The sequence below is a fragment of the Coenobita brevimanus genome, chromosome 6 (genome assembly GCF_032717465.1).
Source record: "Coenobita brevimanus isolate Jiangsu-jjx chromosome 6, ASM3271746v2, whole genome shotgun sequence".
NCBI lineage: Eukaryota > Metazoa > Arthropoda > Malacostraca > Decapoda > Coenobitidae > Coenobita > Coenobita brevimanus.
In genome coordinates, this window is record NC_136959.1 from 55375699 (window position 1) to 55388390 (window position 12692).

Here is a 12692-nt window from a genome sequence, read left to right on the forward strand (position 1 = left end):
TTCTCCTCCTCTTTACTTCGCCTCTCTTCTGCATCCTCATTTTCATCTCATTTCTTCCTTTCCTTGTCTCCCTCCTCCCCTGTCTTCCTGTTTTCTTCTCCTCTTCCCTTCCTTTCATGTTTACTTACTTTTTCCCTTTTATATTTCTACTCTCCCATCTCATCCTCCTTTTTCTTCTCTTTCCTAATTTTCTTCTTCTCTTTTTTCCCTTCTCCATCTTCCTCTCCCTCCCCAACTCCTCCATTTGCTTCCAGTATTCCTCCCCTCATACCATATTCAATTACTCTCTTTGCTCAGACCGATGCCCTCCTCCCCATCCCCACTACCCTCCCCCTTGTCTCCTCTCATCCTCCCCCTTCCCTCCCCTCTCCTCCCCTTACCTCTTTCATCTCTCCCCTCTGACTATTACTCTTCCATTCCCTCCCTGTCCTCCTCTCTTCCTATTATCTCTCCTTTGCACTCACCTTCCCATGCCCTCTACATTTCTCCCTCCTCCATCTCATTACTTCTCTTATTTTTTCTCCCTCTCACAGCCCTCCACTATCTCTGTCATTATTATTCGTACTTCAACAGTTCCCCTCATTCTCTTCCTGGCATGGTCATGTAGAGGGAATGGATATTATAGGAGTGTATGAATGAGTTGCGGTGTAGGAAGAGGCGTGCAAGGAGAGAAGAAATGTTTGATGTGATAAATGAGTGAATGTGAGAAAGCGAGGTATGAAGTTGGAAAAGCAAAATAGTGACGGACAGGAGGGGATGAGTGAAGTATGTATGGAGATGCACATGAAACTGTAGTCGCTGGAACAGTCTTTACTCTACAGTTGATGAGAGTCGTACTAAAACGAAGTGAATTATGATTTTTTTTTCCCCTGTGGGGTTCAAGATCAGAATTTCGAGGGGTTGCCCATTTCTCATTGGTCACTCTACGCTTCATCATCCATCCATGCACCATGCAGGCCTCGTGTCCTATCAGGGGGATGGGGGTTCGATGCAAGGTTAATTAATTCTAGACACTGGCGGTGAAAGGCAAAACGATCCCCACACATCCAGACCCTCTGACAAATTTCCCACACATATTTCGCGTCTCGTCCTGCAATACATTTATCGCCTCCATTTATGCCTCAACACCTGCCACTTTCCTCTTCTTCAATTTCTTTATCACAGTCTTCATTTTTGTCGCATTCATATTCTCAGGCACAATATTCCTTCCCTGTGGACTACCAAACGAATCATATTCACCAACCCCCTGTGTTTATCGGTCCCATCTGTTCTAAGTGTTATTTCCGTTTGGCAGTATTCCTCTACAACGACTCGTTACATTGTCACACTTTTGTTCACATTCACTTTCACATCTATTTCCAAAATAACCTTCTGTTTTTAGGGTAGTTTCAACCGAAATTATTCATGTTATTCTTCTTTCTCTTGACCAACGCATTCACGTACTTCTTTCCCTAAAAAAACAGGAAGGATCTGAAGTGTGAGTTCCGAACTGGCATAATTGTCATAGGCAGTCCTCTTTATTAGTCAGGGATGTGTCCTAAAACATCATAACACAATCCACACAGCTGGTATTGTGTGCTGGGGGAAACGGCAAATATGGGTTACAGGTAGCAGCTGAACTTGAGCAATTTTCTGTAATTTGCTGTGGAGTTAAGAAGAAGAAGAAAAAAAAAGCAACATATACCGAGGACTTACAGTTCGGTGTAGTAAGGATGACAGCTGATAAACACAGATACAGCTGCCTCCTTTACCCTCCATCCACCTGCAGACACGTACCTGGTGAGTGTGGTTGCTAGGGCCCACACCAGGACACATGATGCAGCTGCCCTGGTGGCGGTGCAGGCGGTGGTGGCGGCGGCAAGGGGGTGGCAGATGGCACGGTACCGTTCTACCGTGATAGCCAAAATGGTGAGCATCGACGCGTGGGCTACGGTGAACTCCACGTACGGCACCACCTTGCCTGTGGGGAGGGGGTACTGGTCAGCAGAGAAAGTATGGAGAGTAATTAAGGGGATACGATAGAGGAAGGGAATAGGGCGTACTGAAAGGTTGGGGTATGATCATAAAGTGGTTTGTTCTCTATTAAATTTACTTCCATATCACCCTCTTTAGTCAGATAATATATATTTTACTGAGTACCTTTGATAGCTTTTTTTCAGCTTGGGAACGTTTTCGAACTGCGGAGGTTAGACACAGCCTTCATTAATCGTCTGGACATAGCAATAATAGAATGAGAAGACGTCCTGGTAATGTAGGAATCAAACATTACATCGAAAAAAAATCACAAACAAAAGGCCAGAATTTTATCGCAGTTATTTATGTTGTGCAGAAACACTCCTGGAATCAACTCGCCTTCTAGCTAGCGTGAGCGGGTTGTACTGAAAATGACTGTTCTTCAGACAGTTATTCTGAACATTATACTCAGTACCTTCTCGTATGTTACTGAAGCCAACCAACATCAATAACATTCTAGAGACTGCTAACTAATAATATGCAGAATAAGTCGCTAAGGAAGAGGTGCTACGAAGCCCTCTATGACACACTCAGTACTGCACTATACTCGTATTATACGACTGTACAGTAATGGCAGTGGCGCCACGGAGCAACCTTATGTGTCGCCTGTGTTGGCCTGGGTCGCCACCACTTACCCGACCACCAAGATGCACGAAATACTAGTGAGTCGTAATAGCAAGTTCCAAAATTTCATGGAAATTAGATAACACTTTCTGTGCAACTTTGGTTAAACAGTAGTTTGCATATATTTAAATTGTTCAGAGTCTTCAGTATCAATAGGGAAAGCTAAGAAACTTAATCGTTTGCTTATTGTTAGAATTCCCTTCAAAAATATCTGTCTGGCCCTACCTGTTCGTAATTAAAATATTTTAAAACTTCTCGGTAATCTCGATATACGTAAATTGTAACTCGATCAGGTATGTTTCAACGTTTACCATAATTTCTTTCATGCACAAGCAGGCAGTACATGTAAAAGTGTATATGAATTATGAAAGGTGGCTGGGGTAGGGTGTGGGTAAAATCCTTGGAGCCAGTTTGCCCGGCACTTCAATTATCCACATGGCGGCCCCGAGTAAGCTGCTGTGACAAGGTACCCTACGGCAGGGGTTATTTTGGACCTGCTGCTGCTGCTGTGTAACTCTGGTGGTGGTGGTGATGGTGGTGGTGGTGAAGTGTGTGGTGGTAGTAGTAGTGAAATGTTTGGTGGCAGGGATGGTAGTAAAGTGTTTGTGTGGTGGTGGTGGTGGTGGTCGTGAAGTGTGTGGTGGGTGGTGGTGGTGGTTGTCGTCGTCGTGAAGTGTGTGGTAGGTGGTGGTGGTGGTCGTGAAGTGTGCGGTGAGTGGTGGCTGTGGTGGTAGTGAAGTGTGTGGTGGATGGTGGTGGCGGTGGTAGTGAAATGTGTGGTGGGTGGTGGTGGCGGTGGTCGTGAAGTGTGTGGTGGGTGATGGTGGTGTTGGTCGTGAAGTGTGTGGTGGGTGATGGTGGTGGTGGTCGTGAAGAGTGTGGTGGGTGGTGGTGTTGGTGGTCGTGAAGTGGGTGGTGGTGGTGGTGGTCGTGAAATGTGTGGTGGTGGTGGTCGTGAAATGTGCGGTGGTGGTGATGGTGGTCGTGAAGTGTGTGGTGGAAAGTGGTGGTGGTGGTCGTGAAGTGTGTGGTGGGTGGTGGTGGTGGTAGTGAAGTGTGTGGTGGGTTGTGGTGGTGGTGGTCGTGAAGTGTGTGGTGGGTGGTGGTGGTGGTGGTGGTGGTCGTGAAGTGTGTGGTGGTAGTAGTAGTGAAATGTTTGGTGGCGGGGATGGTAGTAAAGTGTTTGTGTGGTGGTGGTGGTGGTCGTGAAGTGTGTGGTGGGTGGTGGTGGTGGTGGTGGTCGTCGTCGTGAAGTGTGTGGTAGGTGGTGGTGGTGGTCGTGAAGTGTGCGGTGAGTGGTGGTTGTGGTGGTAGTGAAGTTTGTGGTGGTTGGTGGTGGCGGTGGTAGTGAAATGTGTGGTGGGTGGTGGTGGTGGTGGTCGTGAAGTGTGTGGTGGGTGATGGTGGTGGTGGTCGTGAAGTGTGTGGTGGGTGATGGTGGTGGTGGTCGTGAAGTGTGTGGTGGGTTGTGGTGTTGGTGGTCGTGAAATGTGTGGTGGTGGTGGTCGTGAAGTGTGCGGTGGTGGTGGTGGTGATGGTGGTCGTGAAGTGTGTGGTGGAAAGTGGTGGTGGTGGTCGTGAAGTGTGTGGTGGGTGGTGGTGGTGGTAGTGAAGTGTGTGGTGGGTTGTGGTGGTGGTGGTCGTGAAGTGTGTGGTGGGTGGTGGTGGTGGTGGTGGTCGTGAAGTGTGTGGTGGTAGTAGTAGTGAAATGTTTGGTGGCGGGGATGGTAGTTAAGTGTTTGTGTGGTGGTGGTGGTGGTCGTGAAGTGTGTGGTGGGTGGTGGTGGTGGTGGTCGTCGTCGTGAAGTGTGTGGTAGGTGGTGGTGGTGGTCGTGAAGTGTGCGGTGAGTGGTGGTTGTGGTGGTAGTGAAGTTTGTGGTGGATGGTGGTGGCGGTGGTAGTGAAATGTGTAGTAGGTGGTGGTGGTGGTGGTGGTGGTCGTGAAGTGTGTGGTGGGTGATGGTGGTGGTGGTCGTGAAGTGTGTGGTGGGTGATGGTGGTGGTGGTCGTGAAGTGTGTGGTGGGTTGTGGTGTTGGTGGTCGTGAAGTGTGTGGTGGGTGGTGGTGGTGGTGGTCGTGAAATGTGTGGTGGGTGGTGGTGTTGGTGGTGGTAGTGAAGTGTGTGGTGGGTGGTGGTGGTGGTAGTGAAGTGTGTGGTGGGTGGTGATGGTGGTGGTAGTGAAGTGTGTGGTGGGTGGTGGTGGTGGTGGTAGTGAAGTGGGTGGTGGTGGTGGTGGTGGTAGTGAAGTGTGTGGTGAGTGGTGGTGGTGGTGGTCGTTCTAAGGTAGTGGCTTTGTGGGAGGGGGGGGGGTGAGGCCAGCAGTATATGAGAAGAGAAAGGAGGAAGGGGGAGGTGGTGGGCAGGAAGTTGGCAGGAAAGAGTTGTATGTCCTTTGTTCATTTCCGCTGGGGAGAAGGGCAACTGGGATGGGGATGAAGAAGGAGGGGATATGAGAGGGGGAAATGGGGAGGAAGGGAAATAGAGATGGAGGATGGGGAGGAAATGTAACAGAGACGGGAGGGATAGAGAGGGGGGGGGGATGATCAGGAGGAAAGACATTAAGACAGAAAGGAGGAAGTGAGCAGGATGACTGAAAGGATAGAAGAGAAAGTTGCAAAGATACAGGGACCAGCCACCTAAATCTTAAGATCCTCACTAGATATCTGGCTTTAATTCATAACGAGTTTGTTTCTAACCGTCACAAACCTATGGACGCCTTTCCCAAGCTAAATAAAATTGTCTCACAGTTACAGTAAAAAAAAAAATAAAAAATAAAACCATCTGGTGTTAGTCAGATTGCTCCAGACTTGACAAGGATTACTGGATTTTTTTTATCTTTTTTAAGGAAAGCAACATCCACTCTGACTGTAATCGCTTGATGTGTAGCACCAGTCGAGCAGGGCAGTACTCCCGAGGTGGATGGAAAGCTGATGACAGGGAGTGCTGGAGCTCCCGTTTCATCAGCCCTCAGGACTAGTTCCTGACCATTCCCCTTTGCTGAACTTTTTCAGTGTCTCAGTTACACAGAGAGTAGGCCAGCATGCTCTCCAGTACAAATTTCTCTATCTATCTTCACCAAACTACATGCACAGTACACACTACACTTCCTATTCAAAATTAACCAAAAATGGCGTTGATTCACCCAGCCTCGGAGTCCCCAGGGGGGGGGACCATAAATGCCCCCGCCATCTGCCCCTCTCCCGGTGACGACTCGAGGTGCCTGGAACCACTGTCTGACTCTCTTCTTCTTCATTTCTGCAACATTCGCGGCCTTTCATCTAACTTTCGCTCTGTTGAGCACCACCTCTCCTCCTCTAAACCTCACCTTTTTCTAACGGAGACTCAGCTGTCTGAGGCAACTGACAGCAAACCCTTTTCTGTATCCTCCTACTTTCTCTATACTCATTTCAAAGCCAAAGGTGGCTGTTGTGTATACATACGCAACGACTTATCTTGCTCTCGTGTTCCTGAACTTGATTCTTCTGAATTCTCCACTCTCTGGCTTCGGCTTTCCTGTCATTCTCTGACTAAATATATCTGTGCTGTTTACTTATCCCCTAATTCTACTGACTATCAAAAAATTCTTCGTCTATCTTACTTCTATGATGGAACAAATTCTATCCATTTCTCCTTTCTCTGAAATCTCCATTCTAGGGGATTTCAATGTTCACCACCACCTTTAGCTCTCCTCTCCTTTCACTGATCCACCTGGTGAACAAGCCTACATCTTTTCTCTCCTTAATGACCTTGAGCAGCTTGTACAGCACCCTACCCATATCCCTAACCGCCTTGGAGAAGGCTCCAACATACTTGACCTCTTCCTTACAACTAATCCTTTTACTTACGCTGTTAATCTTGTCTCTCGGTTGGCTCCTCCGATCACAACCTCATTACTTTAACCTGTCCTATCGCTCCAGTACGGCCCTGCGGACCCTCCAGGGAAACGTCGTCTCTGGCATTTTGGAGCTGCGGACTGGGAGGCCCTCAGGCAGTACTTCTTTGATTTTCCTGGAATGATTATTGCTTCCATGGCCGTGAGCCATCTGAGTGTGCCTTGCGCATTACGGAGGTTATTCTCTCGGGCATGGAAGCATACATTCCTTTCTCATATCCTTTGACTAACGCAAGAAAGCCTTGGTTTAATCACGCTTGTTCTAATGCTGTCCACAACAAGGAGAAGGCCTACAAAAAAGGTGCCGGAGCCAACCCACCCCTGAATCACATAATCTTTACGTTTCTGCCCGGAATCGTGCTAAGTCTGTTCTTCGCTCTACTAAAAATAATTTCATCCATACTAAATGCTCTCAACTCTCCAACTCGAATTCTTCTCGCTCCTTCTGGCACCTTGCCAAAAATCTTTCTAACAACTTTACCTCATCATCCTTCCCTCCTCTTTTCTACTCTGATGGTTCTGTAGCTGTTTCTTCTACTGATAAAGCAGATCTCTTCGCTGAACTTTCTCCTCCAATTCCACCTTAGACGATTCCGGTGCTGTTCCTCCATCACTTCCCCCCTCTGACTTCCTCATGGCTGACATTAAAATTTCTTCAGTTGATGTATTTTCTGCCATTACTGGCCTCAGTACTAACAAGGCATATGGGCCTGATGTTGTTCTCAAAAACTGTGCTTCTGTGCTTACACCCTGCCTAGGCAAACTATTTTGCCTTTGTCTGTCAACTTGTACCTTTCCTTCTTGCTGGAAGTTTGCTCTCATTCAGCCAGTCCCAAAGAAGGGTGACCACTCCCAACCCTCCAACTATCGTCCAATTGCTTTAACGTCCTGTATTTCAAAAGTTTTCGAGTCAATTCTTAATAAAAAAATTTTAAGGCATCTTTGCTATCACAACCGTCTTTCCGATAGTCAGTATGGGATCCGCCAGGGACGTTTCATTGGTGATCTTCTTACCTACCTTTCAGACTCCTGGTCATCCTCCTTCTCAGGACTTTGGCGAAGGCTTTACCATTGCACTTGACATCTCAAAGGCTTTCGATGGTGTCTGGCATAAATCTTTAATTTCCAAACTGCACTCTTAAGGTTTCTATCCTTCTATCTGTGCCTTCATCGCTAGCTTCCTTTCTGGTCGTTCTATAGCCGCTGTCGTAGACGGCCATCGTTCTTCTCCTAGATCTATCAACAGTGGTGTTCCTCAGGGCTCTGTCCTATCACCAACTCTCTTCCTTTTATTCATCAATGATCTTCTAAGCTGTACATCTAACCCTATCCACTCATACGCTGATGACTCCACCCTTCATCTTTCCATTCGGTTCACCAACGCCCATCTCAACAGTTACTTCAAGAAACAAGGGATGAGGCTATGGCACACCCTAATGTCTGACTTGGCTCATATCTCTGACTGGGGGTAAAAATAATATGGTTGTCTTTAATGCATCTAAGACTCAGTTCTTACACCTATCAACCCGACAAAATCTTCCACAGGTATACCCACTAATGTTTAATAATATTCAGATTAATCCTGCATCATCCTTGAACATGCTTGGGGTTTCATTTACTCAGGACTTATCTTGGAAAGATCATATTACATCTCTTGTAAAATCTGCTTCCAGAGATTGGGTGTACTAAGCCGACTCCGCTCTTTCTTTACCCCTGCACAATTGTTGACTCTATACAGGGTTTGATCCGCCCCTGTGTGGAGTACAACTCTCATGTGTGGGGAGGCTCCCCCACATACAGCTCTTCTCAATAGGGTGGAGTCAAAGGCTTTTCGTCTCATTAACTCTCCTCCTCTTACTGACTCCCTTCAACCTCTGTCTCTTCGCCGCACTGTTGCATCTTTATCTCTTTTCTATCGCTACTTTAATGGTCACTGCTCCTCTGAACTGTCTGCTTGCATTCCTCCACCTCTACGACGGGCGCGTAGCACCCGTCTGGCAGCAAACTCTCATCCCTTTTCTGTCCAACTCTCTAATGCAAGAGTTAACCGTTACTCCCAGTCTTTCATTTATGCAACAGGTCAGCTCTGGAACTGTCTCCCTCTGTCTGTATTTCCTCCTGCCTATGATCTCCAGTCTTTCAAACGTAGTGTGTCCAGGCATCTCAAAATGATCGGATCTTGAATTTGGCTCTCTATTGTATTTTGTTTTTCTCTTGGAGGGAACTGTTACTGCGGGCTCATGGCCTTTGGTTCCTTCTTCCTCGCATAAAAAAAAAAAAAAAAAAAAAAAAAAAAAAAAAGTTAAAATATTTCTAGCCTTGAAAAACTTAACTGGAAAACAAAACAATACGGTGAGAGAGGTCTTTTCGAGGGGGAATAGAATCGTCTGGTGGTCGCCTGATTGAAATGAAAAATACGTTATTGGAGCGAAAGACTTAAAATTGTTCCACGTGTCTGGTACAATTAAATGTAATATCAAACGGACTGACTGTACGGACACGGATATTCTGTTTTGGTTAAGTGAATACCAGGTGTATATCGAATTATTAACTGCCTCACTCCTATGACATATTTTATATTTTATTTCTTGTTACTTGCCGATAATTTTCAGTTTAGGAGAGCCTTTACGAACCAGGTGGATCAGATATGACCTTCATTGATCCCTAAACTACAAAACGCCTCTGTAAGATTAATATAATCGTCTGGATGTAGCAAGAAAAAATCGACAGTACACATCAGAGTCAAGAGGCTGATTGTCCACCTAGGGAAATATGAACAATCGAATGCTCTTGTGATTAGGGTGGGAAATTGAGTCATGTATGTGAGCCGCTTTCTACATGACATTATTTGCGATCAGGTTTGACAGATAAACGGCCGTACTGTTAAAACTGAGTAGGCGAAGGTGTATGGAGGACTTTTTTTTGGCAGTCACTTATGGAACAGCTGTAATAGTCAGATGTCATTAGCCTCCATCCCACATTACAGTCGGCGATGATATGTAAAGGTTGGTATGTTCTCTTATCATCACACACTTCAGGAATTATCATAAAAACTTTAGGGCTTACTCACCCCTCAGTGCTCCCAGTTTTAATAATGTACTAAAGTTCCGTACCAGTACAGACTGACATGTAGCTTCAATTGAACTACTCTAGGGACATCATGTAGTCAGTTGAACGCCATTTTGGTGGACGGTAAACCACATTATACTTCAGCGTAGTATAGTTTGTCGTTATGCTCACACTTCCACTCTTCTTTTTTGTTGTTCTGTATTGGGTAGTGAATCAAATATCGAGTGCGAGTGAGGTAATCGCTTACTTCGGTATGGATAACCCCGCCTTTGTGAGATATTTTCGCAAGATAAATCAATGTATAATAATGCAGATGTGCAGTTTCTTCCTGTCATTCAGAGAAAACATGGAAGCTACTTGCCCGGTTCTGTAATATGTATGTCGATTTAGTTGAAATCCATGTGCTTACTTTCACACATTTCTGATCGTTTTTATTTTTGGAAGGGGGTTGAACCTGCAAGAATTATTGGAGGGGATGGGGGATGTCACGCTCCCCAAATATCGCATTACGGATGAGACTCCATTGTACATGTACTAAGATATCAAAGCCATATCTGCCCTCTTTTCACTATTCTGAGAATTTTTACTTAGGTGAGAAGGGCTAGTCCTCGTAAACTCATGGTTGAGAAACTGCATACTGTATAGTGGATGACATTCGGAGTAACCACACGTACCCACCTGGGAAGTTTCATTCAGATTTTTCCCGTATTTCTGATAATTTTTATTTTGGGAGGGAGGGTTGACCCCCCCAAGAATCACTGGAGGGGTTCACGCTCCCCAAATGTATTACGGATGAAGTCCATGGTAGAGTGTGTGCTAAGATGGCAAAGCTATTTCAGCCCTCCTGAGACCAGTGGTGGATCAGATACGAGTGTATTTGTATTTGAAGTGTATTTAAATACATTTTCAAAGTATTTGTATTTGTAAATGTATTTTAGCACCCAGAAAAAAAAGTATTTTTAATTTGTATTTGTATTTCTTCATATTGTTTTATGTGTTGTTACTTACAGGCAATTTGTGAAATTTTCCGTGCATTAATGATGATAAAATGTAATTCTGATACGTAGGTATTTGTATTTGTAATTGCATTTTTGAATTTGGGAATAGAAGTATTTGTATTTGTTTTTTGTATCATAACTTCAAAATTATTTGTATTTGTGTGTGACCTCTGAAAAGAATTTGATCCAATCCTGCCTGAGACTTTTTTACTTGGTAAGATGGGACTGACCCCTCTAAAAACCGTGGTTGGAAAATTGTATATAGTGGAAGACCCTCCTAGTAACCCGACGAACTCACCTGGGAAGTTTCGTTTGGATCTGTCAAATAGCCTAGAAGTTAAAGCACACACACACACACACACACACACACACACACACACACACACACACACACACACACACACACGGGCTAAATATAATGCAACGGCATAGAGCGCGATGCCCAAAATAATACCATCCTGCATCGTTGGTTTGATAATGCATACATACAGCACATACAATATCGTGGAAGTCAAGGGACGTCTGGGTGTTGGCAGTTACATCAAAGAGCTTCTCCGCTACAATACAGTGAAGGTCAGTGAACGAGTGACACCTTAAGCTCCACCCACTGAAAACGGATGCAGTATATTAATGGTAACGCTGTGTGTGTATATCCTCTTGTCAACACGCCAGTATTTGTCGTGTTCTCTGGCTAACCAGTGAGGCGAGAAAGCGTGGGTTTTAATCCCTTGTAGGTCTGACCAGGCATCATAATTCACCATTTCCTGTTCTGATGTAAATTGTGTCTGTACATCGGACTTAAAGCACTGGCAGTTTTATCTCACCTATTACTCTCACAGGTTTGACTCATTCTCAGCTGAATAAAATCGCCTGACGTTAGCTTAAATGGAATGCTAGGGTTGTCTGGATCACGAGAAAGTTAATGGTGACTTTTTACACTTTCAAGTTCCTATGACTCACTCTGAACCGAAAACAAAATCCTCTGCTATCAGTTCGAATAGAATACTATAGCTTTGGACCACGAAAGGGTTCATGGTGTCATTATTTCCTGTGAAGTTCCCATGACTAACTCTCAGATGATTAAAATCGTCTGATGTGACTTGGACTACAATACAGAGGTTGTCCCAGTCATATAAGTGCTAAATTTATGTGCTTGTTATTGATAGTTATATCATTCCCCGTTTCAGTTTATTCAGAGTACAACCAAACTGTCTGCTGAACTTAGAAATTTTATGTGTCCAAAATTCAAGGCCAATTTTAGCACTTTATGCATTTGCTAGAGCATTCTTTCCCTGCCCGTTAATATATGCTTCTCTCTCTCTCTCTCTCTCTCTCTCTCTCTCTCTCTCTCTCTCTCTCTCTCTCTCTCTCTCTCTCTCGTCTTTCTTTGCGGATCACGTACCTCATAGCTGACATTAGCTACGGCCCGTCACTTCGGTGAACTGAGAGGACGGCACTGTGCACATATATTCTCTCCCTTCCCTACCCTCATTATCCTCTCCATGATCGTCCTTCCTTATTACCGTTTTCACCACCATCATGACCTTAATCGCCATCAGCATCATCATTAATATGCTCCTATCTTGCCTCCTCACTATCATCACCATCCTGTTTCCAGTGCTATACCTTTATTACCCTCTTTGCTGTTATCACCATCATCATCACAACCATTTCCATTATTTTCCTCCTTGCGATGCCTGTTTGTCTAGTGTGTTAAGGCGCTCCAACCGGGTGTGGTCCATTTAGGGTGTGAATCCAAGAGCTGGTTGGGGATTATTGCCCAAGATCCCAGTCATTGGAAAAGTAATTGGCCAATCTTCCATTAAATCCGTAACCTAGCCTTGGGCACCTGCGTTTCTGAAGAGGAAATATATATAACACTGCCAAATTCATCATCACCGCCATTGCTTACGTCACCCATTTATACTGTTATCACCATCATCTTTATCAACTCGTTCCCTGGATAAAATCGGCTGGTGGTAACAAGGATAAAGGAAAACAAAACGCCACCCAGTTGAAGGAGTTACATATTAGCAGTGTCTTTAACTCTACTTACCCTCTCACGGTCGCGTCAAATCTACTTCTATATTTCAGC

General features: G+C 45.1%; 1 protein-coding gene across 1 annotated transcript in view; it reads right to left on the bottom strand.

The window, feature by feature from the left end:
* LOC145401283 (growth hormone secretagogue receptor type 1-like) overlaps positions 1-12692 on the bottom strand; it is a 174147-nt gene that overhangs the window by 14585 nt on the left and 146870 nt on the right. The window contains exon 5 of the mRNA XM_080273612.1: positions 1777-1960. Coding sequence (XP_080129738.1) covers positions 1777-1960 — 184 coding nt within the window. The remainder of the gene's footprint in view (positions 1-1776; positions 1961-12692) is intronic.